Genomic DNA, 20,593 nt, shown 5'->3' with positions numbered 1-20,593 from the left:
AGATTTAAAGGAGTCCCTGGTAACTGATTACATAAATCAGTTCCTTTTACTGAAAACCAGATCTTTTTAGAAATGATAAGTTTTAGGGCAAGGGATATCACTCAGTGGTAAATCCTAGCAGGTGCAAGGGTTATATCTCCAGCATTGAAAAAATGACAAGATTTTGAAAGAGTAAGACGTTTTTATTTCCTGAAAACTATTTTTATAAGTGTTATACTTTTCTCCATACTGTCAGCCTTGTTTTTAATCTCAGCATTTTTCATCTCTCCACTACTATACTAAAGATATTAAAATTTAGTCATTTTGTATATAAAGAATTGATTATATTCATCTTTGATATATATTCTTGATAATTTGTTATTAGAAAATTCTTTAATAATGTCCCCTTTTCAGCTATAAAAATAATTTTATGTGTTAGAATTTTAAATTAACAATCAGTTAATTTCATATAATTTGATTTCAGTCAGGGTTTTATTTTCAGCAGTATTCATTCCATGACACATTAATGTTTAAAGTAGATAAAGTAAAAATATACACATATATATGGTAGCTAGTATAGAATTAAATAATTACATTTTGTTTATATTTTCCTGTACTTTTTGTTATTTTATCTAAAATTTAATGTTTTAATTTAGGAAATAATTTATACTCTCCTTATTTCACTGTGTATATCTTTCCAGTGTAAATTTTGTTTATAGTTATTTGAAATATTAAAAAATTAGGTTGCAAGGTATTCTAAGAAGCACTTTCCCTCTATTCACTTAAACTACCTCTGAAAGATTCTTATATATATCTTAATGAAATTTTTAACATTTATCTATATTATCTAAATAGTAGTAAAAATATTTTTGGTTTATGTAAATTAAAATTCAGCTTAATCAAGTCTGCATAAGTGTCAAATTAAAGTTTCCATGCCTTAGCAGTGAATTACAATTTACTGAACACAAAGTGTTAGACTACTCTTTAGATAGCATAAATGGTGCTAATTTTCAAAATAATGGTAACCACTGCTTTTCAAAATAATGGTAAAACTGTGGCTGTTTCCTTATAAGTTTGATGACCCTGCTTTTGGTAACATTATATGTGTACACACATGTACTCCTCTCTACACACAATATGTTAATTTTCTAAAAACATTCTGCCTTACTTGAAGAATGTGTGCGAGTTGAACCAGTAAAATTCTTGGAACTGTTTTACTTTCTCAGCACAGCTTCTTCTTTGAAACAGTTGTATTTGAATAAACTTTGCCCAAGATGTCTTCTTCACCATGTTAATGTAATTTGATTGTTCTGGGCTCCTTGTTATCTTAGTTACTTTTCTCGTCACTTAGACACAATACCCAGTACCCACAAGTTAAAGGAGGGAAGGTTTATTTCAGTTCACAGTTTGTAGGGTTTCGGTCCATAATCCGCTGTATCCAAGGCAGAGTGTGGCAGAGGAGCAGGCATCACAGAGAAGAAACAATCCATGACAGAGCAGGCAAAAGGAATTGAAGCAGTGAAGCAACAGCAATAGGCTTCCCTTTCCCTTTTATTCCATTTGTGCTACAAGCCTTTTGGGTGGTGCTACCGCCACCCAAGGGTGGGCCTTCCCGTTGTCCATACCCAGAGCTGTGCTAAATGAGTAAGTGGACTAATTTAGTTATCACACCCTTCATCCATATTCACACACCTGTAATCCATATTCACTCACCCTCGATCGAGCCACCTCCAAAAATCCCCACCTATAAGCGCATAAGGCTTTGGGGTGACATCTAGATACAACCCACAGCAAATATATAGATCCAAACCTGCTATAAATGACTATGTTGGAATAGTTTGTTTGCCTAAAGTAGCTCCTTGGCTCAATACTCAAACAATGAGTGGAGTAACTTTTTATTCGTGATGATCAATTTTTGTGTATTTGTTTCCCATTTCTATTGTGTAAGTCTTCAGAAAAAAGCAGAATTAAGTTATTAAAAAGCAAGGTAGAGGGAAAGGAAAGAGTTTTGTTGATGAGTACACAGGATTCAAATGGTATCCTTCTTCTTAAGTTTTTATTGTTAAACATCATAGAACAGCTATTATAAATGTATATTTTTTAAAATATTGTATACCTACTTTGTCCTAGCGTAGCCAGAAACAGAGATGACCCCTGCATTCCTTGCACTAATAGTCAAATTAAGGTTAAACAACAAAACATCAGTAACTTGAGACTCACAAAGGTAAATGAAAAAAATCACAAATGAGTTATGTGTTGAGTAAAGATCACAGTGCTGAGAGAGCAAGCAAGCAAGGGGGATTTTATCTAGTCAGAGAGGGTATAAAAGCTGTTTTGAGGAAGTAAAAATGAGCTAAGATCTAAATTATAAAAGTGAATCATCTATAGGAGAATTGGAAAAGTATTGTAGGTTGAGATAGAGTCACATTCACAAGCATAGTGGTAGAGAAAACATGGTACAAAGGAGACTGAGTAAAGGGTCATACTACTGGAGCAAGGAGAGTAAGGGGAACATAGTTCAAGATGAAGCTATAGAAACTAGGCTATGCACAGCCATGTATGCTAGGCTAAATAATTTTGACTTCATACTAAAAACAGTGGAAAACCACAGAAGTTATAAATAAGCAAGTGACATGATCTCTCTTGTCTTTTAAAAAGTGTCTTAGTTACTTTCTTATTGCTGGGACAGAATACCTGACACCCACAAGTTAAAGGAGGAAAGGCTTATTTTAGCTCACAGTTTGTAGAGGTTTTAGTGTATAGTCGGTTGGCTCCAAGGCAAGGTGACCAAACCGAAGGCATCACAGAGGAGAAGCAGTCTATGGCGTGGCAGACTGGAAGCAGAGAGCCTTCCTTTCCCTTAGTAGTCCATCCAAGCTACCAGTCTATTGGTAGATGCCACTTATACCAAGGTGGGGGGGCTTCCATCTTCAGTAATTCTATCACCTATAAGTATATCAAACCAATCAGTAGACTGATCCAATTATCACACACCCACCATCCAGCCACCCCCCAAAACTCCACCTATGAGCACTTGAGGCTTTTGGGGGACATCTAGATATAAGCCATAGCAAAATGATAATTCTAACTATAAAGTGCAGAATTGTGTGGGATAGAAGGGTAGGGCTGTGGCAGGAGCACCGGAAAGGAGACCAATAGGAAGCTGTTAGAGATTACATCTGGATTATGAGAGCTGTTTGTACCCTGGAATAATAAAGAGAAGGAAACAAATGAGAGATATTTGCCAAGGTAAGAGCAATAGGACATGGAAACACATGGCATATAAGAGGTGTGAGGGAAAGAAAATGATTAAGCAATGTAGATATTGTAGAACACTAGGTTTGTCAATCTGTGGGAGGGTAAATCTTGAGTATATTTTAGGAATGTTGTTAGAAGTCTCTGAGATATCTAAGGAAGATGTCAAGGCAGACAGGAGGATGTAGTATGGAGCTAAAGAGGAAGTCCAAGCTTGTGTTACAATTGTGTAAATATATACATATAGATTGTATATGAAAATGTGGGAATGGATGAAACACCTAAGGAAAAAGCATAACATGAAAAGAGAGGTCCTAAGATCAAGCCTTGAGGAATCCCAAGATGGCTGGGATAGCTTCTGACTAATGTTATTATTTTTTAAAAATAGGCCTAACAAAATAGAGCATTGATTATGCAATGCTTCCATTGATTATAATATTTTTTGTTGTATAGCTCCTGGTCCTAGGTAAAGGTTGGAGATGATCCATTCTTACAGTTCTTTGATCTGCTCCTTCCCCAAATAAAAGCAAGCAGTGTTTCAGCTAATAAAATATTACCTGTCAGACTCTTTCATTTAACATTTTTGACAGTTTTTAATTTACTCATTTTGAGTAAAACGTACCTAAGGGGAATTTCTTAAGTGTGTTACATCATATCTGTAAAATTTTAAATGTTTTGCTTCTATATAATGAAGATATTATGAACAGAGGTTTCAAGAATATTTCATGTATTTTATAAGGGAATGATTCTGCCTACTAGTTAGCCAAAGAATGATTCTGATTGGCTTAATTTGATCTTCACCAATGTGTTATATTATACATGATATTATCTGTTACTTATACTGTCCTTTAAAATGTCTTGAGAAGGAATGTACCATAAGACTATTCTGGGTTATATTACTACTCTCTGGTACTCTTAGAAATATGAAATTATGCAGGAACATCTGAACAGAAAGAGGGGTTTTGCTTTTTTTTTTTTTTTTTTAAGTATTTTTGTATATAAGGCACTATTCAGGACATTTGGGACATCTGTTAGTAAAACAATGATTCTTACCCTTAAAGTAGTTACTTAGAGTGGATTGATAATAGAACTAATAAGCAAGTTATACCCAACTTTAGAAAGTGATAAATATTACAAAAGAAAGGCAAAAGTAGAGCTAGGGGAATTGGGAGTAGGGGCCATGGGGCTTTCAATTTTTAAACAGCTTGGTCAGGGAAAGCGGTGAAGAAAAAAAGATGTGAAATGGTAGATGAGTTAGTAAATTGGATATCTGGGTGAGGACTTTGAAGAAGACTGGAATGGTGAACAGCAGACAAAGAGCCTCTCCAAGATTTGGTGTCTAGACACTGGAATGTAGCAATGTGAGGAAGAGAAGAAGGAGGGAAATGGGTACCTGGAACCCAGTAAGGATATGAAGCAATAATCTAAGTCCATAGGGAGAGCAAAGAGAGAGACTTTAATGAAGAAGGAGGTAGCAAGCTGTGCTTTCTTCCTGAGCCCTGACTCACTATGTGGACCTACAGATGCACAGCGACTACTAGTGATCCCAGAGGCCTCCACAGAGAAATGTACCAGTGGGATGGAATAGTGGCCCTAGCAGACCATAGTGGCTCCTGAGTTAGTAGGGTTCAGATGTCCCCCAGGAGAGGGCAGTTGACTGGTAGCCATCGAAGAAAGTGGCCAGTAGCTGTGGGCTGGCTTGAGTAGCTCCCAGAGTGAGGCAGAACAGAGTTCGAGTTGGCAGGAGGTACACAGTGTTTCAGGCTGAACAAATCAGATTCCAGCTTCACAGCAAGAAATAAGCCTCAAAAAAAAAAAAAAAAAAAAAAAAAGCCAGCCTGAACTTCTGAACTTCAGTAAATTAAAGATGCAGGCTTGCTGGGATTATCCACTTCCATGCAATAAATCTCTGGCTCACTTGCTGGGATTAATCAGTACAGATCTGAACTCTCTCTGTGCACTTTGTCTACCAGTGACAGCAGAGACATACTTAAAGTGGACTTCTTTTTCTTCTGTTTTATTTTTTCTTGTTATTATATGTGTAAACATTGTTTCTAGTTTTTTTATTGTTGTATTCTTGTTTTTATTTCTTCTCTCTTCCTTGTCTTCTTCAAGAGTTTTCCAGAGTTTGTGTAATCTTCCTTTGTGCTCCAGCCTTGCTTCTGTTCTCCTCTTCTATTTCTCTATTTTTCAAATCTAACTCCTTTTAAATTTTCTCTCCTGAGGGTAAAATTGCCATACTGACAGTGTATTTACTGTGTACAATTTTCCGATTTGTTTTAGATTTTGGTCTATAATCACAAATCTAGTTCATACAGTTAAGGGTGGCAAGTAAATTATCACTTTCTAGGCTGTGTTTGATGCTATTGTTATTGCTGATTGTACTACTTTAGCCAAAGTGACATAATTGTGCTAGTCATTTACTCTTCCTGATATGCCAAGACTGAGATTGCCTAAGGGTCATAAAAAATTCTACAGGCCAGTACAAAAGAACCAGGAATGAGGCCAAATAGGCAGCAACTTCTCATCCCCAATAATTTGGAGAGGTAGGATCTTGCAGACTCAAAACGCAAAAGCCAAAAGCCACCTCTGAGTGGTCATTTCCTAAGGGTTCTAAAGACTAGCACTAAATCTATGTGCCATAAGCAATTCACAAGCATCAACCTGGGATTTAAATTGAAAAAAAATGATGGGAAGACACTCAAACAAGATGCAACTACAGACATCCAGTTCAACTGAGGGAGCAATAACGTGGAACAATTTAAACACCACCCACCTGGATTCTCTGAAGTGGTAACAGTGGAATTAATAAAATAGATGAATGAAACTCTGGAAAAAATCAAATCAGAAATAAATTCTCAAATAATGCACAGAGAGTGGCCATAATGAGACATGTTTACTGATTGTAGAGCAGATACAGATAAAAACAAAATAGAGGCACTTAGGAAGATGATGGAAACCATGAATGCCCAGCATAGGAAAGAAATGGAATCTGTATCATGGATTCAAACAGATAGGGGATTGAAAATTCCTTTGAAAATATATGCAGCAGAATGAGCCACTGTGAGGAAGAATATCAGATCTAGAAGGTAGGATTGCAGTTAGCGATCATGAAGAAAGACTTCTTAAAAATAGCAAGGGAATATGAAAAATCAATCCAACAGCTACTAGATGATGCGAAGAAGAAGAAGAATATTGATCAGAATACATGAAATAGATAGTGCAAATGACGTTTAAAAAAAAACCTGTTCACAGAAGTAGTGACAGAAAACTTCAAGCATGGAAAAAGAATTAGGCATACAGATAAATGAGGCCTGTAGAACTCCCAAGTAGCCATGATTAAAAAAAGAGAAAACAATACTAAGGTATGTAATAGTCAAGATTCCAGAAATTTAACACAAGAACAGAAAAGTAAAGGCTGTTAGAGAAAAGAAACAAATCACCTATAAAGGAAAGCCCATCAGAATCACAGTAGACTTTTCAGTAGAAACCCTCAAGTCAAGAAGAGATTGAGGTATTTCAAGTCCTTAAAGAAAACAACCTCCAACCCAGGTTGATGCATCCTGCAAAACTATCTCAAAACTGATTGGGAAATAAGATGCTTCCATAACAAAGAAAGCCTGAAGAAATTCATGACCAACAAACCAGCACTCCAGAATATTCCAAGGGACATTCTAGAAAGAGATAAGCACTACAACATCATGAATCCCCCAAAAGAAATCTACCAGACAGCACAAGCAATTAAAGGGAAAAGACAGGGAACCAATAACAGGAAAATGACATGGACAAATCAGTACATACCAGTTCCAACCATCAATGTGAATGGCCTCAGTTCACCTATCAAAGGAAACAGAGTGACTGAATGGATCAAGAAGCAAGATCCAACAATATGCTGCATACAAGAGACACATTTAATTCAAAAATTCATAGACTGAAAGTCAAAGGGTAGAAAATATTCCATGTGACAGGGGTAGCTATTTGCAGACAAAGTAAATTTCAAGGAAAGACTGACTAAGAGACAAGGAAAGTCACTACATCTTTGTAAAGGGAACAATCCAAGATGAGGAAATAACGATCATAAATATATTTGCAGCAAATACCAGTGTACCCAAGTATATATAAAACAAATATTAATGGACATGAAAAATCAAGTAAATGCCAATATAATTGTATTGGGGGATCTCACTACCCTACTGTCACAAAAAGACAGTCAACTAGACAAAAAAATCAACAATGAAATACTAGAACTGAACCAAACTTTTGAACAAATGGACTTAGTAGATGTGTACAAAGTGTTTGACCCCACGTCAGAATATACATTCTTCTCAGCTGCATATGAGACATTCTCCAAAATAGGCCATATACTAGCTCATAGAACATACTTAAGTAAATGTAAAGGAATTGAAGTTATCCTGTGCATATTACCAGACTATAGTGCAGTCAAAGTGGAAATCAATGGTAATAGAAGCCACAAGAACTTCATAAACACATGGAAATTAAATAACACCATCCTAGATATCTGGCTGAGGAACTTCCTGCCAAAAAGTGTTTTGAGGCAAAAACAACAACAATAAACGAACAAAAAAACCCACTTAAATTGTAAAAGAATGACTCGTTCCTGTATTGAAAATAGATTTTAGGGAGATAACAGTAGAAGCAAGGAGACAAACTAGCTAACTTAGGTACGTGAAAGTGGTGGCTCAAAGTGGTTTTGAGAAATATATTTAGATCCTAATTATATTTTAAAAGTAAAGTCAATAGGTTTTGCTCTTGAATATACAGTTAAAAAAAAAAAACAGAAGGACCGGATACTTGAAGAGCATTTTGATTGAGTAACTAGAAAGATGGATTCTCCATGAGCTGAGATGAGGTAGTCTGCAGGTGGAATGAATTTTGGGGGCAGAGATTAAGAGTTTGGTTTGGAGATGTAGTTGGAGATGTAGACTAGCCAAGTACTTTTGTGTAGAGAGGCTTAGAGAAATTATAGGAATGTAAGTTGAGTTTAAATGTATACATTTGAGAATCTTTACCATACTGATGGTATTATTAGACTGGATGAGGTCACTGAAGTAGTAAGTATAAGTAGCGAAAGAGAAGGACCAGGGCCAAACTGTGTATTTTAGTTACTTTTGTTGCTGAAACAAAGTACCTGACATCCAAAATTAAGGACGGAAAGGTTTATTTAGCTCACAGTTTATGGAGGTTTCAGTCCACAATCAGATGGCTCCAAGGAAGAGTGCCTTGGCAGAGGGGAACATCATGGTGGTGGGAGACAGCAAAAGCAAGAAGAGCAAAAGGGGAAGGGAAAGCCTCTTTTCCTCCCTTACATTGTGTGCAGGCTACCCATCCTAGCACAGGTATACCACTCATGCCCCCAATCCCAGCACTAGACAAGAAACTAATCACAAATTCTAAATTCAGCCCCCTTCAAAAAGCCCCCCCATGACCACATGAGGCTTTGAGGGAATATCCAGACATAAACCATAGCAGTGTGTGTGTGTGTGTGTGTGTTTAACATCACTTTGTTTTCTAAGCTTGTTTCATATATTTAACATCTCCGATAAAGAAGAACCTTTTTTTTGAGATGGATCTCCCTCTGTAGTTCAGGCTGGGCTTGAACTCACTTTGTAGCCCAGGCTGCACTCAGACTCACAGTGATCCTCCTGCCTCAGTCTCCCAAGTGCTGTGATTACATCCATGCACCACCACACCTGGCAAAGAAACTTAATTAACAATATTTTATTAGGTCAACTGAAACCTGATTATTATCTCTCAAATTTTAAGAACTTTCCTCTAAGAAGTTCTTGTTTTTCTTTTGAATAAGGCTGTAGCTAGCCCAAGTGTAGTTATTCAATAACTTGACTATTATTTAGCTTATGATTGAATTAAGAAAGTGTTATCTAATTTTGTTCTTCCTTTTTTAGGGATGATTTGGTCAGACATTAAAAGACTCTGGTATGAAGGTTTGGAAGACTTTTTAGAAGAATCTCGTAACCAACTCAGTTTTGTCATGAATTCCCTTTATTTGGCAACCTTTGCTCTCAAAGTGGTTGCTCACAACAAGGTGACTATTTACTATGTCAATTGAAGGCACACGAGTGTATTTCAAAAAACTTTTAAGATGTTTAACTATGTAAATCAGAGTTACATAGAGCCAATTCTGTGTCTGGTATGTTTTTATTTTGAAACTTACCTATATGCATACAGATTTCTACCTTTCCAATAATTTAAAGAATGTACTTTTAAGCCAGGTGTGGTGGCATGCACCTGTAATCCCAGCACTCGGGAGGCTGAGGCAGGGTATTGCAGCAAGTTTGAGGCCAGCCTGGGCTACATAGTGAGTTCAAGGCCTGCCTGAACTGCATAGCGACACCTTGTCTTGAAAAAAGCCAAAAAAAGAAAACAACAAAAAAATGTATCTTTAAAGGATGTTACCTTCAATATATTAGGTACCATGGTTGATATTTGATACACTTTATCTCATTTTATCCTCACAGGGACTTTATGAGACAGAAGTCCTTATTCCTATTTTGCAAATAAGAAAAATGAAGCTCAGAGATATTAAACCAAGACTGGATTTAAGTCCAGGTCTGTTTAGGCATTTTCTTTCTATTAAATGCCAATTCTTTATATCTGAGCTAGGTTCATGTAGTTCATTAACCTGTATATACTTTAAATGAGGACATAAAATGATTCATGTTAAATGCCTTTATATTAGTCTGAAAAAGAATTTATCTTAATGAAATACATTAGTATTTGACACATTTCAAATCATGGTTATCTTTTACAGCTTAAAAAGTGATGATATAAGTGTAATTATTTTTTCTGATGAGTATATATTTTATTCAGAACTTAATGCAAATTTAGCTTTTGAACATACAATTTTCTTTCATCAAGATTTATACTCTTCAAGGCCAGAAAGGATAATTAGATATTATGTTGACAATCTTTAAGTCCTGAGTTTAGAATTCTTCTGGGATGACACAGTCAAGTAACTAAAATATATAATATTCTCTGCATTTTTACTGATTTATAGATTATAGAGAAGAGAAAGTGATTTTCTTATATCAGTTTACCTTATTATAAAAATTCTATTCCTTTAATTGGTAATAGTATGCAATGTATTGTTTAAATACATTGGATGGCAGAATGTAAAGTAACTAAGAAAAATTGATCCTGTATAGATAAATAGTTTGATAAAGAGATTACATGGCATTGCTTTTTCACACTGATCTTTTTAGTTCTATAAGTAGGGTAGGCCTATAATTTATTATCCAAACAAAAAGACATTTTGAAAGTAAAAGGAAGTACTACTAGTAATTATGTGCAGACAACTGGTGTATATCCTAGACTATTCCATGCAGCTCAGCTCAGCTTGGTCTTCCTTCTTCTCCACCCCACCTTCTTCCCTTCTCCTCCCCTCCCCCTCTCCCCTTTTGCCTTTCTCTACTCTTTTTCCTCCCTCCCTCCTTCCCACCCTACCTCTCCCTCCCCCTCTCCCTCTCCCCTTTTGCCTTTCTCTACTCTTTTTTTCCCTCCCTCCCTCCCTCCTTCCCACCCTACCTCTCTCTCCCCCTCTCCCTCTCCCCTTTTGCCTTTCTCTACTCTTTTTCCTCCCTCCCTCCCTCCCTCCTTCCCACCCTACCTCTATACAGTGATTCATTCTATAATCCTGAGTCAAAGGACTAGGTTGGCTTACTATGATAGCTAATTAATTGACAACATACAAACTTAAAGTTTATGTTTGGGAATTTAAGAGTGAATTTATTTCATTCTTAAAATTTTAATGACAATTTTAAGAGTTTTTAGTTTTATGTTTTTTAAAACCCAAGAATTTCTTACAAAATTTCTTCGTATAGATTGATATTGTCTCATATACATAGAAATCTTTTATGTACTTAAAGCATTGTTTTATTAAAGAAAACAAACTTTGTAAAGCATAAATGGAGATTCCCTCTATAAGGAAACATACTAAAATAGTTTTCTTTCAGAAATTTGAGAATATTTGTTTTTATTTTCCTGAGTTGAGAATATTGTTTCCCTTTGGCTTTTCTCTGAACCCTAGTTTCATGATTTTGCCGATCGGAAGGACTGGGATGCGTTCCATCCTACACTTGTGGCAGAAGGGCTTTTTGCATTTGCAAATGTTCTGAGTTATCTTCGGCTCTTTTTTATGTATACGACCAGCTCTATCTTGGGGCCTTTACAGGTAAATAAAGTTTCTTAAAGAACATTTGTCAGATTTCATGATTATTTTGTCATTCTACTTAAACATTGGAACATTGTTCGCTCATGATGTTAAAATTAAACTTTGTTTTGGAAAATGATTAGCAATTGGGAGGAAACACCATGTTCATCTACATTGCCTCTGGCTCAGTGTTAATCATTTGCTCTCAGGAAGTTAGGGTTTATTAAGCCGGAGTCTACTGGCTTTCTTCCTTCACTGCAAGAACATAGATGTGTTTAAAATATAGTTATAATTCAGATAGTTGCATACCATGAAAATCTGCTTTTTACCGAAATCAATCTCACATTTAAAATTTTAAGTATTTTGGGTTATAAGAGAGGTCCTGTGTAAACAGAAATAAGTGTTTTAAAAATGTAAGTTTTATTTAAAATATTTTACTTTTGTAAAATAAATATTAATGTCATAATTTGGAAAATAACAAAATTCATAGAAATTAAATAGTCCAGCTTTAGTTTTTATATTACTTCATATTTAAGGAAACTTGAGTTTTTGATGTTACGTGATTTGTACAAAGTAGTATCATTATTAATGTGTGAGAGTCCAAAGCTAAACTTAGTCTCTTCATATAAAAAAAGGATTCAAAATTAGTTGAATTTATACCACAGAGTTTATTAGTTTTAGGAGGAGTCAACTATCGTAGCTGTCCATAACATTCTTATGACTCAGAAAATGTGAACAATATTCATTTTTCCTTGGTAAGTCACAATTTATTAGTAATTTAGTACCATTATACCTTTTATATTTTTAGAATTTTTAGTGCCATTGTAGTGCCATTTAGTGCCATGCTGTAGTAATTGCTATAACTTTGTAATGTATGTTAAAATCAGGAAGCGTGCTACCATTAGCTTTGTTCTTCTTCCTCAGAGTTATCTGTTTGCATTCATACGAATTTTAGAACTGTTTTTTATATATATGTTAAAAAAATGCCATACGAATTTTGTTAGGGATTGCATTGGATCCATACATCAATTAAGGTAATATGGACATTTGTACAATATATTTTCCAGTCCAGGAACATAGGGTCCCTTTCCATTTGTTTGTACCTTTTTAAATTTGTTTCATCAATATTTTACAGTTTTCATCATATGTGTTATGGTTTAAATACGAAGTATCTTCCAAAGACTCACGGTTTGATCCTCAATGCAAGAGTGTTGAGATGTGAGGCCTAGAAAGGTGATTGAATCATGAGGGCGCTGACCTCATTGATGGACGCATCCAGTGATTAGTTCATTAGCTGACTGGGATGTTATGAAGTAGGACCTAGTTGGAGGAGGTAGGTCCCTGGAGGTTTGACTTTGAAGGATGTATCTCATCTTGGGCTCTTTCCCTCTCTGTCTCAATGTGAGCAGCTTTCCTTTACCATGATCTTCTGCCCTGATGTTTACACTTTGTAGCCAGCTTAACATGGACTGAATTCTCCAAAACCATGAGCCAAAGTAAACGTTTTTTACTTTAAGTTGTATACGTTCTCCTAATTTCCTTTCTAGATAGCTCATGTATAGAAATAGTAACTGTTACTTATTTTATGTCCTGAATCTATATTGAATTTTTTTATTAGCTTCAACGGTTTGTTTGTGGCGTCTTTATGGTTTTCTATATAAAAGTTCATATTGTATTGAAGCAGGGATAATTTTAATTTTTGTCTTTCCACTTTGGATACCCTTTTTTGTTTTTTTTTTTCTAATTGCTTTAAATAGTACTTCTACTATTATATTGAATAGAAGTGTTAAGAGGGAGCATCCTTGTCTTGTTCCAGGTTTTAGTAAAAATGCTTTCGTTTTTTTCAGTGGAATATGGTTTGATCTGTGAGCTTTCATATATGGCCTTTATTGTGTTGAGGTAATTCCCCTGTATGGCTAGTTTGCCTTTGTTATGGTGAGGTAATTCCCTCTATGCCTAGTTTGTTTAGAGGTCTCTTGTTTGAAGATGGGCTCTTGCGCACCCTAGGCGCAGACAGTCTTCCTCATTATCCTCCTGTGATTACAGGTGAGAGGTTTTTTGTTTTTGTTATAAAAAGAGGTTGTTAAATTTCACCAGACATCTTTTGTAGGTCTATTGAGATGATCATGTGGTTCTTGTCATTCATTCTTTTGATGTGGTACACATTTATTTTTTCTTTGTATCCCAAGAATAAATTCTTATGGGCTAGAAGTATGAGATTTTAATGTGCTTTTGAACTTCAATATCATAGTTGTTATTGTTGAAGGTTTCTATATCTATATTCACCTAAGATGTTGACCTATAATTCTCTTTTCTTATAAGTGTCTATGTTTTCTGTTGGTATCAAACTAACGCTGACCTCATAGAATGAGTTTGAAAGTGTTTCCTCCTGTTCAGCTTTTCCAAAGAATTTGAGAAGGCTTGGTATTCATTCTTCTTTAAATGTCTCTTAGAATTTCCTATGAAATATGCTTGACCTGGGCTTTTCTTTGTTGGAAAATTTTAATTATTGATTAATCTCCATGCTAGTTATAAATCTTTTCAGACTTTCTATCTCCTCATGACTCAATCTTGGCTGGTTGTGTTTCTGGGAATTTAGTCATTTTTTTCTAGGCTTTGGGTTTGCTGGTGTATATTTAATAACACTGGTGTCTTATAATCCTCTATTTCTTTGGCATCATTTTAATGTCATTTCTGATTTTATTTTTGACTCTTTTTTTCTTAGTTTAAAGGTTTGTCTTTTTTGTTTGCCTCTTCAAAAACGGTTAGCCAGGCATAGTGGCACATGCCTATAATCCCAGCACTTTGGAGGCTGAGGCAAGAGGATTGCTGCAAGTTCAAGGCCAACCTGGGCTACAGAGTGAGTTCAAGGAATCTGAACTGCAGAGCGAAAGCCTATCTCAGACAAAAACAAAACAATTGAAACAGTTTCATTTAATTTTGCTGTTTTCTATTTTCTAATTTATTACTGCTCTAATTTGTATTATTTCTTTCCTCTTGCTAACTTTGGGCTTAGTTTCTTTTTCTTTTTCTAGTTTTAGTGATAAAAAGTTTGACATTTTTTAGTGTAGGTGTGTATCACTATGAAATTCCTTCTTATTACTACTATTAACGCATCTCATAAGTTTTCGTATGTTGTATTTTCATTTTATTCTTAATGTATTTTCTAATTTCTTTTATCCTTTTTGATTTCTTCCTCAAACCAGTCACTGTTTAGGAGGTATTACTTGATTTCTGCGTACTTGAGTTTTCCAGCTTTCCCTCTGCTGTTCATTTAGCTAAGACATGGTGGCTACCCTTACAGACTGCTAACGGAGACAAACATGAATGTCAGCACAAAATGAAAATGCTACTTAAGAGATAACAAGCAGTTATTTGGGGAACCTGCAAGAGGGAGTGCCTAGAGAAAAGCAGGAAGCCTCCGTGCAGGAGGGAACGTTTGCTGTGAGCCTTGAAGGGAGGAGAAGCTGGAGGAGGGCTGTGTGAGGGTGTGCAGCGAAAGCGTGAAAGAAGGCGGGGCGTCCTTGCACTTGGGCTGTAAGGAGGGCTCTGTGAGGGTGTGCAGCAAAAGCATGAAAGAAGGCGGGGCGTCCGTGCACTTGGGCTGTGGAGGGGAGGTGCGGAGGTGAGCTGTAAGAGACAAATTGGCTGATATCTGAAGGTCTCTGTGCCAGGAGTTTAAAATAGTTTCACACATACAGAGGAGAATTTTGAGCATGGGTGGCTTGAGTAGGTAGAACTTGATTAGATAATTATGGCTTTATTCTGGAAAAATTAGAAGAAAAATGACTGAAAGTTACTATTACTGCTTCTTTTTGTTTTTTAGCTTTCCCCTTGATATGAATGCTAATAATAATAACCTTTCTTCCAGAAGGTATTTAGGTTTTCACTGCTCTACATAAACTATATATGATGCTTTTTGCCTCTACTAAATTATTTCCTAAGGATAAATTTTCACAAATAGTGTTAAAGGACCATGCCTGTAATCCCAGCACTTGGGAGGCTGAGGCAGGAGGAGTGCTGCAAGTTCAAGGCCGACAAAGTGAGTTCAAGGCGAGTCTGAACTGCATAGCGAGTCCCTGTCTCAGACAAAAACAAAACAAAACAAACAGAAACAGTAGTTTCATTAAATTTTGTTGTTTTTTGTTTTCTGATTTGTTTATTTCTGCTGTAATTTGTATTATTTCCTTCCTCTTGCTAACTTTGGGCTTAATTTCTTTTTCTAGTTTTAGTGATAAAAAGTTTGACATTCTTTGCAAGTGGCTGTGTTTATTTTCTGGCACATAAGCAATATAAAAATACACTCTTGCCACTTGAATATCATTTGGTGCTATATTTTTTAAAGCTGCGCTAACCAAGTAGTTTGCTCTTTTCTTTTCCTTTCTTTTTTCTTTGCTTTTCTTTTTTCTTTTCTTTCCTCTCTCCCTCCATCCCTTCCTCCTTCCCTCTCTCCTTGTCTTCTTTATTTCTTTTGTGTAGTATGAGATAGGGTCTCATGCTACCTAAGCTGGCCTCAGTCGCTCCTGAGCTCGAACTATAAGCGTGTATCGCTGAACCCAGTGTCATTTCCATTTTTCTATTACCAGGTTTTTCTTTTTGTGTCTACTAGTATTAGCCCTGTAAATTTCAGTATTGGTATTTTAATTAGCTTTCTTTTTAAGTTTTCATATTTCTCAAGTAAAACTATCAAGTAGTTCTAAGTAAATATTTAAGAACATGTGATTAAGATATTCACAAGTATTTAAACCTTGTAGTCTTTCTCCGTTTAAAATAAATTTACTATTTTTTTAATATTTGCCTTTTCTATGAATATTTAGTGGTCTTCAAGCTAGTGTTCACCTGTGTAATACTCAACACTGTTCTACTTTTGTTTTTTTCCATGTTATACACGGAGTAATATGCTTTCAAAGATAAGTCATGAACTCTGTGGTGTCCTCATTTAATATTACTCCCCTTGATATTGAAATTGATCACATTTATTATTTAAAGCATTGTTTTATTAAAGCTGCTACTTTTTTACTAAATTTTAAAAATTAATATTCACAGTGATTCTTGAAAAACCTTACCTATAAGCTTACAGTGTTTAAGCTTTCTTCAAAGGTAATTTTTTCTGTACTTACTAAAAGCAGTTACTGAATTCTTAAGTCATAAGTTACTAAGTTCTCCTGCTATAATATGGCTTTATTATGAGCACTCACAATCTGAATGAATGATTTTCCCCCAAGCTGGCCTAATAAAGCTATCATTAATGAATACATTAAAAAAGAAAATTTGTTTCTTCTCTTTCTCACATATTTTGAGCTTTCTAGTTGTAAATGCTCCCTAGTTCTTCTGTCGGAATTTTGCAGAGAGGCCAAGTGAGGGAAGCATAAGGCTTTGGAAGTATATTGGTCCCAGTCACTGGTGCAGAGCCTGGGTTACTGGCTTCTTGTATACCTAAAACTGTTGGCACACTTGTCTGTTTAATAGCTGTCCTACGGTAGTGGGCCATAAGAGTGTGTCCACTTTCCTGTGGCTACATTTTTCTATCATTTGAAGTGGTCATGTGCGATGTTTGAAGGATCAACTCAATTACGAATTTAATTTGAAGCTGGATTTGATTAATTATATAAATCTGACTGGTTAAATTTGAGGAAAGATTTTTTTAAACTCTTAAGTTTTGTATCTTAAAAGGAATAAATGCATGTAATAAATGTGAAGAGTTATTAAGTGAAGTATATATCTCATCTCTCCTTTAACAAATAGAGATGGGTGCCATTATGTATGTATGCACACACACAAAATTTTCTACTTTTTTTTTACTTGATGTTTTGTAGACATCTTTCTATGCCAGCACATACAAATGTATTTCATTCTTTTTAAAAACAATATTTGGAATATTCTTTGTTTCAAGTTGTTTTTTCTTTCTACCTCCCAACAGTGCTGCACTGAAAGTCTTCATGTGTACATGTATCTTTTCATACTTCCTACCTATTGGTACGTTCCTAGGAATAGAGGTGATGGGTCAAAAAATACTGTCAGATTATTCTCCATATTTGTATTTCAATTTAAACAACAAGATTTATTAAAAGTAGCTAATCCCCAGGTGCTAAAGAAGTATGTAGAAGAATGAAATTAAGCTTGAACAAAACTTTCAGATATCCTATACAGGTCTGAATTACAGAAAATGCTCACACATAATACTTTTATAATGGACCCAGAGGAAAAGAAAGTTGATCACTTCAGCAAAAGAGTCTAGGGCAGTTCTAGAGAAGAAAATGCTGTCCTTTAGGAGTTTGTTAAAAATTGTTGTAAACATCAAAGTACTTTTTGTCGTAATTATTTTATTTTTGTAAACTTTAAAGAGAAGCTGTATAAATATTCGTTCCTCTTTAGGTTTGGGTAGGGTGTTTCTCTTTTATCCCTTATGAGCTAGGCCTTAAAAAAAACCCTCCAAATCCAAAGATTGTACTAAACATTTTTTAATTGTGAATGTGCAACACTTTTCAGGACTATCTGCTTTGTTCTTATGAATAATTCCTGTGCTGGTCAACTGGTGTTCTTTTAGCAAATGTAATGTCAGTGGGTAACTAGTGATCCAATTGTCAAACGTGAACTTGGCTCACTATTTGAAATAGGTGCAACAAGTCTGTTCACAAAGTCATATGATTTATTACTTCACAAATAAAGGCCTAGTGGGTGAGTTCCAGGTTATGTTTCTAAATTCAAGGTGTAAAATGTCTTCGCATCTACCGGGGATTATGTTTTTATACCATATTTGTAAGGTTTACTTGGCATATATTGCTGAAAGTTCAACAACTACAAAATGAAAGTTGTTGGTCAGTTGTGTATTCAGATGGTGTATAAATCGCTTGATTATTTGTTGAAAACAAAGCTTTGAGTAGCAGCCAAATTGTTGGATTTTTTTGTCACGGCAGGTCTTTTTGTCATCAAAATATAGGCAGTTTTGAAGGCAACCAACTCTCTTGCATGCCAGTATTGTTCAAAAGATCTCGATGCCACATCTGTCACCTCTCCATAAATCCTTTAGATTCTGACCATTGGGATTATAAAGTCCTGTTCCTGAGGCTCTTAGTTCAGATAGTGAGATGTCATGATAAGTACATTTTTGAGTATTACTATTGATGCATATAGAATAATATTTTCTTGTATTTCATTATTATTGTAGTTCAAAACATGTCATAGCATATTATTTGTTACAGACGATTTCCCACAAACGATTGAACCACACTGCTGGCGTTCCGTCCAATAGGTTTCACCCCTGGCAAGAACCTAATAACATTTTCTGATCGAATTCTAACATGGGATCGCTCAGATATACGTGACCATTTTGTACCATTTTTGAGTAGTTAGATATTTATTTACATTACTGTTTTCTTGCTCATCTGAATCACGGTCTCATTCTGTACTTTTCTGTCTGTTGTACTTTGCTAACTTCTTTGACTTGCATGATCCAAGCTGTCACTGGTAGCCAAGTCACCTGATGCCTTGCTTTCAGCCTCCTCCCAAAGTTGTGAAAGCAGATTTTCATGTGACATTGTACTGAATTGGGCTAATTTACAAGAAATCGAAAGAAAGCATTTACTTAGAAAATTATAAATACACAAAATGTAACATGACGCATAATATGGGTAACACCCATTTACACTTTGACAAGTGTATACACCTTGCCGCTCTTCTTATCAAATGGATGAACACAAAGATTGCTTCCTGTATTTCCCCAGTGCGGCTCCTGAGACACACAGTTGGTTACCATTATACTAAGATACATATTTTCATTAGAAAAGTATAGTATGAGGAACTTAATTACTATCTAGCTTTTCTCAGAACCTTACTGAACTCCTCTGTAATACATTCCACAGATTTCAATGGGACAAATGTTACAAGATTTTGGAAAGTTTCTTGGAATGTTCCTTCTTGTTTTGTTTTCTTTCACAATTGGACTGACACAGCTCTATGATAAAGGCTACACACCCAAAGAACAGAAAGACTGCGTAGGCATCTTCTGCGAACAGCAAAGCAATGACACCTTCCATTCGTGAGTACTTTTTAAAATTTTTAGTAAATACATTTCTCTCTGTGTTCTACGTGAATTAGCTACCATAGAAATGGAACTTAATATTTTTTTGAAATTTTTAAATGTTTGTAAACATTAACAAATACTCATTTTTTATGAATCATTTACAGTCATCTTTACTATAGAATCTTAAATAGAAGGTCCAAATTATTACACTTACGTTCTTTGCTGCAGGTATCTTAACCTTAGAGCTCTTGGCCTTAGAGGCAGTTCTTTTGTCGTGCCCACATGCTGACTGTACCCTACAAGTGTTAAGTATCACTAACATTTCTCCATTATTGAAACAACCAAAAAAACACATCCTCAACATTTCTGAAGAGGACATTAGAATTGAGAATCATTAAAACTTGATGAACAAGCGAGGTGTGGTGGTGCACACCTGTAATCCCAGCACTCACAAGTTCAAGCCCAGCCTGGACAATTTAGCAACTCAGCAAGAACCTATCCCAAAATAAAAAGGGTTGGGGATATAACTCAGCATGAAGGCTTTGGTATGTGGTTTTTTTTTTTGTACCGGGAATTGAACTCAATTCCTTGCCCTGACTTGCCAGGCGCTTGTACCACAGAGCTATATCCCCGGCTGCCAAAGCGTATCTCACTATCTGGACTAGCCCATGCAGTTTTGTTTCTTTTTCCTTTGGTACCAGGAATCGAACTCAGGATCTTGTGCTTGCCAGGCAGGCGCTTGTGCCACTAAGCTGTATCCCCAGCCCAAGGTTTTGGTTTAATCTACAATACTGAAAAAAAAAATCTCAAATATAAAGAATGGAACCGCCAGTTTTGAGATAAAATATATCCCCTTGCTCTTAAACAAACAAAACCGTGAGGAATTGCCTAGTTGTCTCCCTCTTAGATACCAGCAGTTCTTTAGTTACTTTGTGTGTCCTCTTATTTAAAGAATAAGATGAGTGAGTGTATGTTTACGTAACACTGACTAAGTCCTGAGGAGTGAAGCATTTGTGAGGACACCTACCCTAATGGTGCTTACATGCTAGAGAGGTGGCACAGACAATAAAAGGTGAGTAGAATATATTGAATGTCACATAATGATAAGGGCTAAAAAGACAAAGCATGGGCTAAGGAATATATTTGCA

General features: G+C 35.6%; 1 protein-coding gene across 1 annotated transcript in view; it reads left to right on the top strand.

Annotated features, from left to right (window-relative positions):
• Trpc1 (transient receptor potential cation channel, subfamily C, member 1) overlaps window positions 1–20,593 on the top strand; it is a gene marked incomplete at its 5' end in the record, with an annotated part of 67,746 nt that overhangs the window by 43,360 nt on the left and 3,793 nt on the right. The window contains 3 exon segments of the mRNA XM_005407739.2: window positions 9,159–9,298; window positions 11,300–11,443; window positions 19,285–19,460. Coding sequence (XP_005407796.1) covers window positions 9,159–9,298; window positions 11,300–11,443; window positions 19,285–19,460 — 460 coding nt within the window.

Source organism: Chinchilla lanigera, unplaced genomic scaffold (assembly GCF_000276665.1).
Source record: "Chinchilla lanigera isolate Chin_1 unplaced genomic scaffold, ChiLan1.0 scaffold00107, whole genome shotgun sequence".
Taxonomy (NCBI): domain Eukaryota; kingdom Metazoa; phylum Chordata; class Mammalia; order Rodentia; family Chinchillidae; genus Chinchilla; species Chinchilla lanigera.
Note: the sequence above shows the minus strand (reverse complement) of the source record. Positions and strands in the feature narration are given on the sequence as shown.